The sequence below is a fragment of the Schistocerca nitens genome, chromosome 9, assembly GCF_023898315.1.
Source record: "Schistocerca nitens isolate TAMUIC-IGC-003100 chromosome 9, iqSchNite1.1, whole genome shotgun sequence".
Classification (NCBI taxonomy): Eukaryota; Metazoa; Arthropoda; class Insecta; order Orthoptera; family Acrididae; genus Schistocerca; species Schistocerca nitens.
In genome coordinates this window covers 17,698,058-17,714,928 of record NC_064622.1, presented here as the reverse complement: position 1 = coordinate 17,714,928, position 16,871 = coordinate 17,698,058, and the positions used below count along the sequence as shown (strand labels likewise).

Below are 16,871 nucleotides of genomic sequence, written 5' to 3'. Positions count from 1 at the left end.
TTGAGTGATTTGTATTTGCATAATTTACATACGTTTTAGTTTATTGGTTTCTTTTATAGAGTTGTTATTTATGTAAATCTTTCTGCAGTGAACAATTAGTGAAAGTAAATTAAATATTTGTAAAAAAAAATTTGTAAATAAGTTCCTGTGTTGCTATGTTATCGACCTTGATGTCGCTTGGAGACATATAAAACACATAACTCGTGACTGACGTTTGAGTAGTAAGTGTAATTGTGTTTTATAATTAGCAACAGATATTTTAGTTTACTTTTTAAAAGTTTTTTTCGGTGAATTTAAGAAAATCACTTTTCAGAATTTCTTTACTTTTACGAAAATATTGAAATTCAATAGAAAATAGAAACTGCAGAAAAATTTGTATTTAGAAATTAAATATGTTTATGTGAATGTATGCAATTATTTGTACAATTTAAAACCGAAGGAGAGTTCAAACCTGGCTGGTAGTGGGACAGTATCGTAGATATCATTAAGGAGATGGAGGGTTCCGCTAGGGCTTGTTTTGTCCCAAGTTGTAGGCAAGGCACATGACAAACAGGCTGCTATTAGTTGGTGTGGCTCTGGAGAACTGCAGTTTGTCCACAAAAGACATTGCGTAGAAAACACTCGTAATGACCGCATTTGCGTACTGCTAAACCTTCGGGCCCCGTACCTGTGGCACTGACATAGGACATGAAGCGTATACACAGACGGGGTGCGAACGGTCACATACTGTCTAGATTAACCAGGGATCTAACATAAATGCTGATAAATATCAGCTGGCAGACACCCGAAAAAAGAAGCAGTACAACTCCCGAGAAGACGCTGCGCAATCTTCGAGAACCGTCGCGCCTTTCGGAGCACAAACTACGAATGTTCCTCAGGCCGCTACGTGTCCACTCAGCAGAGATCGAGCACACAGACCCGGGGCGAATAACGCCTCACACCACAGACGTACAAGCAGCGATGCTTTGGCACGCTCCATCCGCGAGTGAAAAGCGAGGAAACCTGCACGTGTGTGGTACAATAAAGAGGGTATCCTGTCTCACGCAATGCACAGTGAGTCACAGATTACGGAAGCAGATGCAGACGTGCGTCGAGTTTTGAAGAACTGTGCTGTCGCTTACGGCTGAAACATCAAAGATATCCTATCCAGGCGAGAGATTTGGAGCGAACTGACACCGACAGTAACACCTAACCTGCAACTGTCACTGAAATCCGTGTGCTTATCTCGCCAGATAGAGGTTCCGGTAAACACTGGCGTAAACCGTAGCAGTTTTCGAGACGCAGCTGTCACTTCCCACCGACGCCATAAACAAGAGCTGAGCAGGCGGCGCCGCAGAGAGTAATCGCGGCGCAGCGGCCTTACCTTCTTCCGGATCCTCTTCGTTCAGCCGTCTCGCCATCGCCCGCCTGCACGGACCCCGTCCACAGTGCTTGACAGAGCTACACTGCGCGCGGCGGACACACCGAGGAAGATCCGGCGTGACGTCACGGTGGAGTCCCGCGAGGAACTGGGCGCGGGCGCCTCCTCCCCCCACCTCCCCCCTATCCCCCCCCTCCCGCGCACTGGCCGCTCACTCCCCACCCGACCGCGCGAAATCATCGCTCAGCGTCCGACAACAGCTCGCCCCTCACTGTCGCGATATCTCCGTGTCGTGACGAGTTAGATAGTTATGTGCGTGTTCGACGGATCATTTCCTTCGTTCGTTACGAAGTAGGAGACAGTTCTACGATTACTGCACACTTCCCCAGCGAAAAATGTGACAACATACTGAGTATTTGCACGATGAATGGTGTACTTGTCCACGTTCTTCCGAGTTCTCGTTTCCATTTCCTGCACGATATTTCGACGACCACCCCTCCGTCTACTTCAGCTGCTGCGATTTTTCTGTTATGTGTACTGCTTGCCTCGATCCCAAACAGACTGATTGTTGTTGGCACGCCACTGTTTATACACCGAAGAGCCAAAGAAACTGGTACACCTGTCTAATATCGTGTAGGGAGCCCGCGAGTACGCAGAGGTGCCGCAGCACGACGTGCCTTGGACTCGACTAACGCCTGAAATAGTTCTGGACGTAATTGACACCATGAATACTGCAGGACTATCCATAAATCCATAAAAGTACGAGGGGGTGGAGATCTCTTCTGAACAACACGTTGCAAAGCATCCCAGATATGCTGAATAATTTTCTTGTCTGGGGAGTTTGGCGGCCAGTGGGGGCGCTTAAACTCAGAGGACTGTTCCTGGAGCCACTCTGTAACAATTCTGCACGTGTGGCGTGTCGCATTGTCCTGCTGGAATTGCACAAGTCTGTCGGAATGTACAATGCACAGGAATGGATGCAGGTGATCAGACAGGATGCTTACGTTCGTGTCACTTGTCAGAGTCGTATCTAGACGTATCAGGGATCCCATATCACTCCAACTGCACACGCCGCACACCGTTACACAGCCTCCACCAGCTTGAACAGTCCCCTGCTGAAATGCAGGGACCGCGGATTCGTGAGGTTGTCTCCAAACCTGCACACGTACGTCCGCTCGATACAATTTGAAACGAGACTCGTCCGACCAGGCAACGTGCTTGACGGACTGAGGAGAGGCGTAAAACTTTGTGTCGTGCAGTTATCACGGGTACACGAGTGGGCCTTCAGCTCCGAAAGCCCATATCGATCATGTCTCGTTGAATGGTTCGCACGCTGACAGTTGTTGATGGCCCAGCGCTGAAATCTGCAGCAATTTGCGGAACAGTTGCGCTTCTACCACTCGTCCCGCTCTTGCAGGCTCTTTTTTGGTCGCAGCGATGTCGGAGATTTGATGCTTTACAGGGTTCCTGATATTCGTGGTACGCTCGTGAAATGGTCGTACGGAAAAATCTGCATTTCATCGCTGCCTCGGAGATGCTGTGTCCCGTCGCTCGTGCGCCGACTGAAACACCACGTTCAAACTCACTTTAATCTCGATAACCTGCCATTGTAGCAGCAGTAACCGATCTAACAACTGCACCAGACACTTGTCGTCTTACATAGGCGTTGCCTACTGCAGCGCCATATTCTGTCTGTTTACATATCTCTGTATTTGAATACGCATGCCTATACCAGTTCCTTTGCCGCTTCACTGTACATGACTGTGAGTTCGATTCCCAACGACCCAATAAAGGCACTGGTGCTATTTTGTTTTTCGGAGCCCGCAACGATGGTATGTAAGACGCGTACACTATCAGCGTTTCCTTGACGGCCTGCGAGATCTTAATAAACTGGGTGCCGGACCCCCAGTGTTTGTTTAAATTGAAGCCTCCGTACCTGTTTATGAGGTTTACCGACACTTCGATTCCGAAAGACTCCTTAATCTGTGCTACTAACTGTATTCGCAATAAATTTCACGGGCAGTATCCATAAATGCCCTTAAATGCACCTTCAAACGTATGTCATGGTACCATACGTACTGGAAGGGGTTTTATTTTCAATTATTGATGATAAGGGACCGTAGAAGGGTCAGCCAAATGTCGAGGGGTTTTAACAAGAATGCTTTTACTTGTTCACTTTCCCTACTGGATCGGGTCGTTGGCTCTGGCTGAAGACCTGTTATGAGACCCAACCTGTTAATTAAAACGATGTTGTTGTTGTTGTGGTCTTCAATCCTGAGACTGGTTTGATGCAGCTCTCCATGCTACTCTATCCTGTGGAAGCTTCTTCATCTCCCAGTACCTACTGCAACCTACATCCTTCTGAATCTGCTTAGTGTATTCATCTCTTGGTCTCCCTCTACGATTTTCACCCTCCACGCTGCCCTCCAATGCTAAATTTGTGATCCCTTGATGCCTCAAAACATGTCCTACCAACCGATCCCTTCTTCTAGTCAAGTTGTGCCACAAACATCTCTTCTCCCCAATCCTATTCAACACCTCATTAGTTATGTGATCTACCCATCTAATCTTCAGCATTCTTCTGTAGCACCACATTTCGAAAGCTTCTATTCTCTTCTTGTCCAAACTATTTATCGTCCATGTTTCACTTCCGTACATGGCTACACTCCATACAAATACTTTCAGAAACGACTTCCTGACACTTAAGTCTATACTCGATGTTAACAAATTTCTCTTCTTCAGAAACGATTTCCTTGCCATTGCCAGTCTACATTTTATATCCTCTCTACTTCGACTATCATTAGTTATTTTACTCCCTAAATAGCAAAACTCCTTTACTACTTTAAGTGTCTCATTTCCTAATCTAATTCCCTCAGCATTACCCGATTTAATTTGACTACATTCCATTATCCTCGTTTTGCTTTTGTTGATGTTCATCTTATATCCTCGTTTCAAGACACTGTCCATTCCGTTCAACTGCTCTTCCAAGTCCTTTGCTGTCTCTGACAGAATTACAATGTCATCGGCGAACCTCAAAGTTTTTACTTCTTCTCCATGAATTTTAATACCTACTCCGAATTTTTCTTTTGCTTCCTTTACTGCTTGCTCAATATACAGATTGAATAACATCGGGGATAGGCTACAACCCTGTCTCACTCCTTTCCCAACCACTGCTTCCCTTTCATGCCCCTCGACTCTTATAACTGCCATCTGGTTTCTGTACAAATTGTAAATAGCCTTTCGCTCCCTGTATTTTACCCCTACCACCTTCAGAATTTGAAAGAGAGTATTCCAGTTAACATTGTCAAAAGCTTTCTCTAAGTCTACAAAGGCTAGAAACGTAGGTTTGCCTTTTCTTAATCTTTCTTCTAAGATAAGTCGTAGCCGGCCGAAGTGGCCGTGCGGTTAAAGGCGCTGCAGTCTGGAACCGCAAGACCGCTACGGTCGCAGGTTCGAATCCTGCCTCGGGCATGGGTGTTTGTGATGTCCTTAGGTTAGTTAGGTTTAACTGGTTCTAAGTTCTAGGGGACTAATGACCTCAGCAGTTGAGTCCCATAGTGCTCAGAGCCATTTGAACCAAGATAAGTCGTAAGGTTAGTATTGCCTCACGTGTTCCAACATTTCTACGGAATCCAAACTGATCTTCCCCGAGGTCCGCTTCTACCAGTTTTTCCATTCGTCTGTAAAGAATTCGCGTTAGTATTTTGCAGCTGTGGCTTATTAAACTGATAGTTCGGTAATTTTCACATCTGTCAACACCTGCTTTCTTTGGGATTGGAATTATTATATTCTTCTTGAAGTCTGAGGGTATTTCGCCTGGCTCATACATCTTGCTCACCAGATGGTAGAGTTTTGTCATGACTGGCTCTCCCAAGGCCGTCAATAGTTCTAATGGAATGTTGTCTACTCCCGGGGCCTTGATTCGACTCAGGTCTTTCAGTGCTCTGTCAAACTCTTCACGCAGTATCTTATCTCCCATTTCGTCTTCATTTACATCCTCTTCCATTTCCGTAATATTGTCCTCAAGCACATCGCCCTTGTATAATCCCTCTATATACTCCTTCCACCTTTCTGCCTTCCCTTCTTTGCTTACAACTGGGTTTCCATCTGAGTTCTTGATATTCATACAAGTGGTTCTCTTCTCTCCAAAGGTCTCTCTAATTTTCCTGTAGGCAGTATCTATCTTACCCCTAGTGAGACAAGCCTCTGCATCCTTACATTTGTCCACTAGCCATCCCTGCTTAGCCATTTTGCACTTCCTGTCGATCTCATTTTTGAGACGTTTGTATTCCTTTTTGCCTGCTTCATTTACTGCATTTTTATATTTTCTCCTTTCATCAATTAAATTCAATATTTCTTCTGTTACCCAAGGATTTCTATTAGCCCTCGTCTTTTTACCTACTTGATCGTCTGCTGCCTTCCCTACTTCATCCCTCAGAGCTACCCATTCTTCTTCTACTGTATTTCTTTCCCCCATTCCTGTCAATTGTTCCCTTATGCTCTCCCTGAAACTCTCTACAACCTCTGGTTCTTTCAGTTTATCCAGGTCCCAACTCCTTAAATTCCCAACTTTTTGCAGTTTCTTCAGTTTCAATCTGCAGTTCATAACCAATAGATTGTGGTCAGAATCCACATCTGCCCCTGGAAATGTCTTACAATTTAAAACCTGGTTCCTAAATCTCTGTCTTACCATTATATAATCTATCTGATACCTTTTAGTATCTCCAGGATTCTTCCAGGTATACAACCTTCTTTTATGATTCTTGAACCAAGTGTTAGCTATGATTAAGTTATGCTCTGTGCAGAATTCTACAAGGCGGCTTCCTCTTTCATTTCTTCCCCCCAATCCATATTCTCCTACTATGTTTCCTTCTCTCCCTTTTCCTACTGACCAAATCCAGTCACCCATGACTATTAAATTTTCGTCTCCCTTCACCACCTGAATAATTTCTTTTATCTCGTCATACATTTCATCTATTTCTTAATCATCTGCAGAGCTAGTTGGCATATAAACTTGTACTACTGTAGTAGGCATGGGCTTTGTGTCTATCTTGGCCACAATAATGCGTTCACTATGCTGTTTGTAGTAGCTAACCCGCACCTCTATTTTTTTATTCATTATAAAACCAACTCCTGCATTACCCCTATTTGATTTTGTATTTATAACCCTGTATTCACCTGACCAAAAGTCTTGTTCCTCCTGCCACCGAACTTCACTAATTCCCACTATATCTAACTTTAACCTATCCATTTCCCTTTTTAAATTTTCTAACCTACGTGCCCGATTAAGGGATCTGACATTCCACGCTCCGATCCGTAGAACGCCAGTTTTCTTTCTCCTGATAACGAAGTCTTCTTGAGTAGTCCCCGCCCGGAGATCCGAATGGGGGACTATTTTACCTCCGGAATATTTTACCCAAGAGGACGCCATCATCATTTAATCATACAGTAAAGCTGCATTTCCTCGGGAAAAATTACGGCTGTAGTTTCTTTCCCCTTGCTTTCAGCCGTTCGCAGTACCAGCACAGCAAGGCCGTTTTGGTTAATGTTACAAGGCCAGATCAGTCCATCATCCAGACTGTTGCCCCTGCAACAACTGAAAAGGCTGCTGCCCCTCTTCAGGAACCACATGTTTGTCTGGCCTCTCAACAGATACCCCTCCGTTGTGGTTGCACCTACGGTACGGCCATCTGTATCGCTGAGGCACGCATGCCTCCCCACCAACGGCAAGGTCCTTCACTAATTTTGATTAATATTTAATAACTAAATGGCCGGCCGAAGTGGCCGTGCGGTTAAAGGCGCTGCAGTCTGGAACCGCGAGACCGCTACGGTCGGAGGTTCGAATCCTGCCTCGGGGATGGATGTTTGTGATGTCCTTAGGTTAGATAGGTTTAACTAGTTCCAAGTTCTAGGGGACTAATGACCTCAGCAGTTGAGTCCCATAGTGCTCAGAGCCATTTTTAATAACTAAATAGTGTTCAGGGAACTGATCACTACTAAACAAACAAGGATAGCATTGAACACATTTATTGAACACCAATCTTCCTAACACCAAACTGAACAATGACATACATTTGTAAGTGATAAAATTAAGCTAGTAATGGCAGTGGCCCTTAAATTCCAAAAGTAACTCTTAAGGTCGGATAACGCATCTGTACTTGTTATTTTCTACTCTCTCCCCTTGTCAGACGTCATGAAATACGTCAGACAAACCTACCGCAATTAACAAATTCTCAACAAGAGCATGGCTGGAAAACTGAGCTCTGGTGATCACAGGCGTGCGTAATATCGGATTAAATGCCGAAACTGAGCACCAAGTTACCAAATGCAGCATCGTGGATAGGTCAGCAAGCTGCCGATGGCGTCTACAACGTCGAGGAGCCTCAATTACAACAAAATGAATTTATTTTCGCGAACAGGCTTCCTGTTCGTAAAATCCTATCCAAAAGCTAACTCTGCTTTCTTTCCAATCGTCTCGCACTCGTTAAGACGGGACTCACCAGCCCAAAGGCGGAATCCAGTAACGTCTTTAATGAAGTGTGGCTCAAGGAAATTGCTCTGCCCCCGTCTACTTCCTGTGAGACAGTATTCCCAACCGTAATTAGCGGAATCAGCCTGTCTCTAACTGTAAAACATGACAGTACCTCTAACTGAATACTAGTTGCAGTTGCAGCTGGCAGACTTATTCAAAGTTCTGCACAGCACATTGAAAAGAATTTACTTTCCTACAGCAGAGCCGAAAGCACGACGTCCGCTCGCTACAGGAGCTAAGACACTTCTCTCGATAACAGCTCCAAAAGCTTCCTTCTGCAAAAATCAGCACCCCCACGCTATTTTTCGAGCTGGCCAATCCCGTGGCTCTAGACCAGCACAGTTCGCTCCCGCTATTATTTCCTGGCTTCTTCCAGCCAATTAAAACATTCTGCGCCTTACTGCGCCTAGCATGTTCTGGAACAAACTGAAACTCCGTTCAAAATTGAACCCACCAATCGTGTCTCTCTATTCGCCCTCGCATGGGAAAAGGTCAGTGCACTAGCTTAACCGCGTTTCTTAGAAAGCCCCAGTAAACGTTAAGATTCGTGGGAAGGCTCCCTTAGGCGCCAGCTCGTCTCGACGTAGTGTCGTCGGCGCAACGCCCAGCGCCAGCGAGGCGCCGTCCCTCGAAGGCCTGCCTCTGTTGTCCTCGCAATGGGTGCCTACCTGCTCCGGCGGCGCGTCTCCCCCAGTGGGACGCTTTCGCATGCCGACTCGTAATGGTCGGCTGTAAACTTCCGCACCCCGGTGCCCTGGCTTTGAGCAGTGCCGCTCGTCCGCTCCAGCCAAACTCCGTGAAAATATCACCTGAACCCCGACTTCATGCAACATGCATATTTATTAAAGTTACTACGCTTCTTATGCCATCTGATACTGCCTATATTAATTTCAATTGGCTGATTGCCTGATAAATAACATTAATAACCGATATCTAACTCGTCTTTGCAACAATTATTATATTACAGTAAGGTGCCAAATACTCCTACCTTACAATACCAGTAGTTCAGCACTTGACGTAATAAATAATGAGATGCGTGATAAACTGTCCCATTGTGCTGAGATTTAAATTTATTACATATTTTCTAGTAACTCCGTTCGCAACACATTTTGCACACTGTTTCCACATATGCCGCTGAATGTACCTACAAAATTATATCACAGTATGACACATAGGTCAGGAGATATGACGTCATGAACACTGGAATACTGAAAAAAAAATGCCTGATCATGCATGAAATTTTAATACACTTATTCTTTCCTACTAAGACACTTCTACACTTGAGCCAGCGTAAGTAAATATCTGACACCTTGCAGCGCTTTTGACAGCTTTCAACTGTGCAACACGAACGATTGTCGGTGAAAACAATAGCCATCTACAATGCTATGAAGAGGCGATGCCTCAGAGATGTTCAGAAAATCACGCTATAGGTAGACAGAGCATCTTTGCCCAGCATACAGAAATTGTTTGGAATCGTGAGATCATGTTTCTTGATTTGGACGGTTTATTATACATTTGTACACAAAGCATATTTCTTTGTAAAGCTGTTTCACAATTTCAAAGGTGATTTCACGAATATGTGGAAATGAAATTTTTTCGATGCTTCACTACAAACGTAGTTCACTTTTTGTTTTTGTTTCTAATAGAAAATTGTCAAAATAAATGCCCGCGTTTATCAGTTAGCTGTTAATAGCGGCGCGATAGCAACAACAGTTGACTATGTGGCTGGACTGCAAGCACAGAGAAGAGTCTGCACAGGATGCGGTGGGTGATGTGCAGAGACCGAGTTTCGCCCAAAGCGCTGGGCAAGTTCATTCGTTTGTTTGGAAGAGGAGGCCGGCAGTGTCTGCCACGTTTCGGCCGGTCGGCGATGACAGAATAGAGGAGCACGCCCTGCAGTCTTTCTCAAACGATTTTGCAGAGATTATTCGGTAAAAAAATTCATTTTTGCTTTACTTGTAGCTTTATATGTCAGGTTCATTATGACGTGCCCATCGTTTCACAAATGGTCACAGTTATGGTGATAAGAGGGTTGTCCAGAAAGTAAGTTCCGATCGGTCGCGAAACGGAAACCACTGGGGAAACCCGGTAAAGCTTTGCACAGATGTGCTGGGCAGTGTCTCCAGTATGTCCATCGGTCGTGTCGCGTCGCTTTTTTCAGTTTTCAGTGAACAGTGAGCACGTAAAGATGCGTAGGGAATAGCGTCTGCCGCCAAGTATGAGGGCCCGGTTAGAGATTTCGCCTGTGTCATGCAGCCCGCATAACACAACTGTCGAGCAGTTCCTTCTTCATGTTAATTCTCGGCCGCACACTGCAGGGGCAATGAAGACGCTCCTGCAGCGTTTCCGATGAGAAGTTTTTGATCGCCCACAATACAGTCCGTAACTGGCTCCCCCTGAGTCTCATCTCTGCTCACAAGAACCGCTGGCTATGAACACAAAATTTTCCCACAGACAACGAGCTGCAGACCAGTGCAGATAACTGGCCGAAAGCACAGGCGGCTGCTTTCTATGACGAGGATATTGGAAAGTTGATACAACACTACGACAACACTCGAAGTTGGAGCGGCGACTATGTAGAGAAGTAGGTGAAAGGTGTACCTAACTGTTGCAAATAAAACGTTTCTGGTTTCTGTGGTTTCCATTTCGCGACCGATCGGAACTTATTTTCTGGACAATACGTGGAAGTAAGACACTTCGCGAAATTCGAAAATGTCTTGCATTTGGTGCCTATTACATAACATGTTTCTGTGTACGAAATTGAGCTAACATATCGCATTTTTCTTTGGACTTGGATGGTGGTCTCTATCTGTTACCAATAATTACACGTTTATTTTGTACGGAGGATGTGCTTTATCAGAAGCTACGGACCTCACTTTTCCTCGGTTCCTCAATCAATAACCCACAGTTTCAAAATTCTCTCGCAGTTGTATCTGCACAACGTGTTAGCGAGGTGAGACTGCATAAACACTACCCTGTTTTGACAAAAGACGCAAATTGTAGTACAGCAAAGAAGAGAAATGAGTAGGCGTTACTCAAAATTCGCCACTTGTGACACTTCTCTGAAAGTTTCAAATGGTTAACAAGCCAGGCAAAAATAAATCGCTGCATTTTCGGCGAAATTCGTTTTAGATACTAACCAAAGCAGAGATGAGATTAGGTGTGGAGAGGACCTGCTTAATATTTACCAAGAATGTGAGTGTAGGCTTCAGTTTAGAATGGCGCTTCCCCTCCGGCACTCGGTATTTCCCCTACAGCGCCTGCCCATAGCCCCCACCACTACCGCCCTCCCACGTGTGCCCTGCCGACTCCGCCCCTACTGGACACGGTACTCTGTGTGGACTCTACACGTAACGTCAGCACCTGAAGAAGACAGCTGGGTAGGTCGTCGACATTTTCCGCATAAAATGGAAACAGCAGCTTGGCAGAACACTCGCGAGAACACTGTTAATCATTCGAAAAAAAAAAAAAGGAAGATTAGGTTTAACGTCCCATCGACGTAGAGGTCATTAGAGAGAGAGAGCACAGCTCGGATTGTGTCAAGGATGGAAAAGGAAACTGACCATGTCTTTTCAAAGGAACCATCCTAGCATTTGCCTGGAGGGCTTTAGGAAATTGCGGAGAACCTAAATCTGGATGGCCTGACACGTGTTTGAAAGTGAGCTAACCATTGCAGCACATCGCTCGGTATTAATCAGTCACATCGAGAAAACCTGAGACAATGTTTACATGTCTTCAGCTCTGTTTTTCCCATAGAGAGCTTTATACATGACTTTTGTTATTACACGTTCTGTGGAGTAGAACACTTGTCAAGCAAGCTGACAACGCTGAAGAAATGATGAATAGCTGATCCAGTGTCGATATGCAGAAGCAGCTCATTGTTATTGCTTGTCACGTATTTCTCCGCCTTGCAAAACAGTTCTTCAGTAGGATAAGCAGATGGGAAAAAATTGTTTACGATGATAACACTGACCATTTTAAAAAGAGGAGACTCATTGCAAATGGGCGCAAATACTAAAGTCATTATCAGCATGATAGCTTACAGGGAAAATACGCTTACCTGGCTATAATCGAGAATCTTAGTCACAGCTGCAGCAATGATTCATTTACATTTGTCAGTGACACCCACTTTGGTCAAAGGTGATGAATTCGTTTCTTGCACCACAAAATTGTAGAACTGTTCAGAGGAGATGTTTTGAAGTTATATTTCACCATGACGATCCTCATAACTCTCTGTGCCAAGCAATGGTTTCTTTCTCTTCAGTCAACTGAAATGCAATTAACGAAAAAACTCATTTTTTCCCACTGTTGCTTGGAATAGAAAACAGAATAGGGAAATTTTCAAAAGCTGTGAGAAAGATTTAGGACATGCCGACCCTTTTCAGTTCAAGAATTTTCACCTTTTTCCCTCTCAAGTTAAATTCGTTTCTGCGCCGCAATTACCTGAGTTGACATAACGCTGTAAACTGCAGAACTGATGAAACAGCTAAGAAAAACGAATACTAATTCTTGGGGTTGCAAGTGACTGTTCTATGCCCTGCAAGAAGTCGACAAATTTAATTTTATTTGCAAGAAAACAATCGCCAATAGGAACGAACGCGAGAGTAACCATTTTTCCTTCAACCGGATCTTCGACGATAATGTGTTTACGAAAAAGGCGTGGTTATCCTCACCGAAACCTAGGTCAACATCTGGTTTCTATTTGCAGTCGAGGCGGATTCTTTATAATCGTTGACATCACCTATTATCATGCTCTTTCTTCCTCAGTCATGAGTTATACCTGAATGGGAAGACATAGGTTGTTGTTGTTGTTTGTTGTGGTGTTCAGTCCGAAGACTGGTTTGACACAGCTCCTCGACGCCTCTCTATTGTGTGCAAAGTTCTTCGTCTCTGTAAAACAGTGCCCTGTAAAGTGCTCCCAGTGAAATATACACCCAGTGAAATTTACACTCAGAAAAGGTCGAGGAAGGATTCATGAATCATCCCGTCATAAGTCCGCGACTTGCCCGGCAGATATAGGAGCTGATGTCCCACCTTGTTCCCACACACAACCATAGGGGGAAGCACAAGCGGCCAAAGACACCACTAGCAAGGACATAACAAGCTATGACGAGCCAACGTACGCTCACAGGCGACAACATCGGCAAGCCCCTGCACAGCAGCGACAATGCTGATGCTGACCAAGAATCCAACACCGGTACCCAGCTGCAACCGCTCGGTAGCACCCCTCCACAGCGTCACTACTGTTCTTTCAAACCGACCCAACTATCGCAGAGGCCTTTTTGGCCTTGGCTCGTTTCTTCCTCTGCCCTTCAAACTGCTACCCTTCGTTCAACTTTCGACCCCATCTATCTCCAGTTGAGCATGTATTAATGGTTAACCATAACCAGATACACGCAAACATCGCGTCCTGCTTAGTGGAAACTAACCAATATGCAGAGATGGCGGTAGACTTCTGCATTGGCCATCATGCCGATATGGGAGTGGAGGGGCTCGACCCTATATAAAAAAAAAAAAAAATGCTCCGCCCTTACGTCGTGTGCTAATGGTGAGGACTGGAGATGCCCGAACAAGAACTGTACTGCCAAGGTTTTTCCAATCGGAAGCGATTAAATTTTTTTAATTTTCTGTCGGACCCAATAATATTTTTTTTACGTACGACCCTACAATGGAAAACATTACTGCTGAATTACAAACACGGATTTTAAATATCATATGCCTTCCACTCGACAAAGCATACTTTAAAATAAAATATGGTCTATCCCCGTGGATCAGCATACGGCATAAGTAATGTACAAAAGAAGCATTGTCATTCTGGTGAAAAGGCCATTTCACATGTATACATGGCCAACTACAGCCCCACCGACAAAATTTCTCTGGAGGGTACATTTTTCGAGTGTTTCGGCATGAAGGACTCACCATCATCGGTGGCTCGTTACAGAGTACTTCCACTTTGTTTGATTTCTTAGCCCTTGTATTGTTATTGCACTGAAAATATTTGCACAACAGTGAAAGTGTCGGCGGTGTGGCCGTGTGTCTTGTTTGCAAACAATCTTGTGCCATTCACTAATGGTACTTGCTTTTGGTAACAGTAAAGCATACGTTTACTGCTTGGCCCAGTTTCCCGGGTTGCTTTTTCCAGCGTTCTCAGTTTTACGTTACGAGTGATACAGAACAGTACGGATAGGTTTCCTGATGAAGAATCGGCCGATATGCATCTCGTCTATGGGCTCACCAAATACAGCGCTGCAATCGGCAACGCCTATATGAGATAAAATGTGTCTGGCGCAGTTGTTAGATCGGTTACTGCTGCTACAATGACAAGTTATCAAGATTTAAGTGAGTTTGAATGTGGTGTTATATTCGTGTACTCTTGATTAATACACGACACAAAGCTTTACACCTCGCCTGGACCCATCAACACCGACATTGGACTGTTGATGACTGGAACCATGTTGCCTCGTCGGACGAGTCTCGTTTCAAATTGTATCGAGCGGATTGATGCGTACAGGTATGGAGACAACCTCGTGAGTCCATGGACTCTACATGTCAGCAGGAGACTGTTCAATCTGGTTAACGGCCTTTAATGGTGTGGGGCGTGTGCAGGTGGAGTGATATGGGAGCCCTGATACGCCTAGATACGTCTCTGACAGGTGACACGTACGTAGGCACCCTGTCTGATCACCTGCATTCATTCCTGTGCATTGTGCATTTCGATGGACTTATGAAATTCCAGTAGGACAATGCGACACCCCACACGTCCAGAATTGCTACAGAGTAGCTCTAGGAATACTCTTCTGAGTTTAAACACTTCCGCTGGCCACCAAACTTCACAGATATGAAAATTATTCAGCATATCTGGGATGCTTTGCAGCATACTGTTCAGAAGGGGTCTCCAATCCGTTGTACTCTTACTGATTTACGGACAGCCCTGCAGGATTCACGGTGTCAGTTCCCTCCGGCACTACTTCAGACATTAGTCGAGACCATACCACATCGTGTTGTGGCACTTCTGCACATTTGCAGGGATAGTACACGATACTAGGCAGGTGTACCATTTTCTTTGGCTCTTCAGTGTATTTCTTATTTTGGATAGAAGAGGACACCTTTAGATGTATTTTAGAAAAATAGAGAATCAAATGGTTGTAGAGATTAGAGAGGGGAATGCACATAGACTGAAACAGGATGCTAGTTGATGCTGTTAACACACACTCTGTTACCGATGATGGATGTTGAACAGAAATACATGCACACAGTACAGTTGATCATAGCGATCTGAGCAGGCTAGGACATCAAAGATAAAACTCCCCCTCCCAGTAGTACCAAACTCACATTACCACCAAAGATCCCCATCTATGTAATAATCTACATTGTGGACGGTGAGGTCCCCTCGGGGCACAGAGCCCCCCTACCCCTCCGCGGTTCAGTATGGAGCAGTAGAGGAAGGATGTCATCGATAAAGATAACAGCTGTTGACGTGTTCTTGTGCAGTTGTGCATGACCAAACATTTCGTGGTGGGTGCAAGGAACAACACGAGTGGGCAGATTGTCAGTGAGGAAGCACATCAGCTGCAGTGAAGGTGCCTCCTCACCCCCCCCCTTCCCCCCCCCTCCCCACCCGCTACACATATGACAATGGCTAATGTATGCAGGAGGTCGTCGGGGACTGCCATAGCGCTATTGCTGGTCGGCATAGAAGAATTTGGGCTGTCGTGGCGAAATGATCGGTTCCGGCTGTGACGAAAGAGGTGGTGCACTATTATGCTTCGCTTCGTGCGGACTTACAGGAGACAGCTGTTTCCTAGCACCTGTGACAGTTAGGAAGAAGTCGGCTGATAGGTGTGATTTGGATCTGCACCATTGGGTAGCTTGGAGCAGCGAGTGACATGTCTGGAAATAAAATCGTTCTCAACCTGCCCTTCAACAACGACAAAATCGTCCACTGGTTTTACACCTATTTCATTTGGCTGGAATTGTTGCACATCAAGGCTCACCTTGAAATCATTATTAATTTTCTGACTGTCTTTTCCATTGTGACCCGTGCAAAGTGAGTCTTGTCGTCTGGTTGAGCAGCTCATTGTGTTGTCTCTGCTGGTGTATTTCATGGAATCCAGGCATGTTTGAAGCAGCAACGTAGCTGGTGACCAGCTTCCTACGTAATGGTATCTTGAACATGTTGTCTTCACGTTTCGGTACCCAATGTGGTCCAGAATATGGTGGCTTCAGTGCTAGTCTGATTGTGTCATTCCACATCATCATATACTTGCATTCTGCTAGAGCCTTAAAAGCACAAAATGATTTGGGGAGCTGTGGGACTGGGGCAGTGGTATTCTTGTTCATGTAATGTGTTGTCTCACTCTCCGGACTTGAGCTGGTAGCACTGTAGTTGCTGGTGGTTGTACTCGGGAGATGACATCTGCTGGTAGGTTGGACAGTCCACCATATAAAATCTCTGCCAAAGAGACCCAGAGGTCTTCTTTGAATGTGGAACGAGCACCCTATATGACCTGACACAAAGACTCTGTCCACTGGCCCCTGTGACACGTGATTTCTGCCTCGAGTGTTTGATTTGTTTTCCACCAGTTCTTTGGTCTGTGAATGGTAGGCTGTGGTGTGGTAATTTTCAACCCCACAAACATTACACAGTTGAGAGAACGGGACAGACTAAAAGAGGTGGCCCTAGTAGATAGTGATGGATGCTGGGCACCACAAGTCTGATATCCACACCTATTCAAAAGCCCTCACCGTCACTTCCACCGCCACATCTGGTAAGAGTGTCACATCGACGCCGCGAGTGACACCGTCAATTGCAAGTGGTGTGCCGTTCTAGTTTTGTAGTATCTTGTACAATATTGTGGGTCCCGTTGTTAAGCTTTGGTGAGATCAACGTAGTTGATGTCAACTGACAGTGCATTCAGTCGAGATAGGTAATCTGCGACCACATTAATTCACACTCCAAATTTTTCTTTCGTTTCCTTA

The 16,871-nt window shown here is 45.1% G+C and overlaps 1 protein-coding gene across 1 annotated transcript in view; it reads right to left on the bottom strand.

The window, feature by feature from the left end:
- Positions 1–1,487, bottom strand: part of LOC126202992 (peptidoglycan-recognition protein SB1-like) — a 157,922-nt gene extending 156,435 nt beyond the window's left edge. The window contains exon 1 of the mRNA XM_049937189.1: positions 1,364–1,487. Coding sequence (XP_049793146.1) covers positions 1,364–1,400 — 37 coding nt within the window. The 5' untranslated portion in view covers positions 1,401–1,487. The remainder of the gene's footprint in view (positions 1–1,363) is intronic.
- Between the last annotated feature and the right edge of the window lie 15,384 nt (positions 1,488–16,871).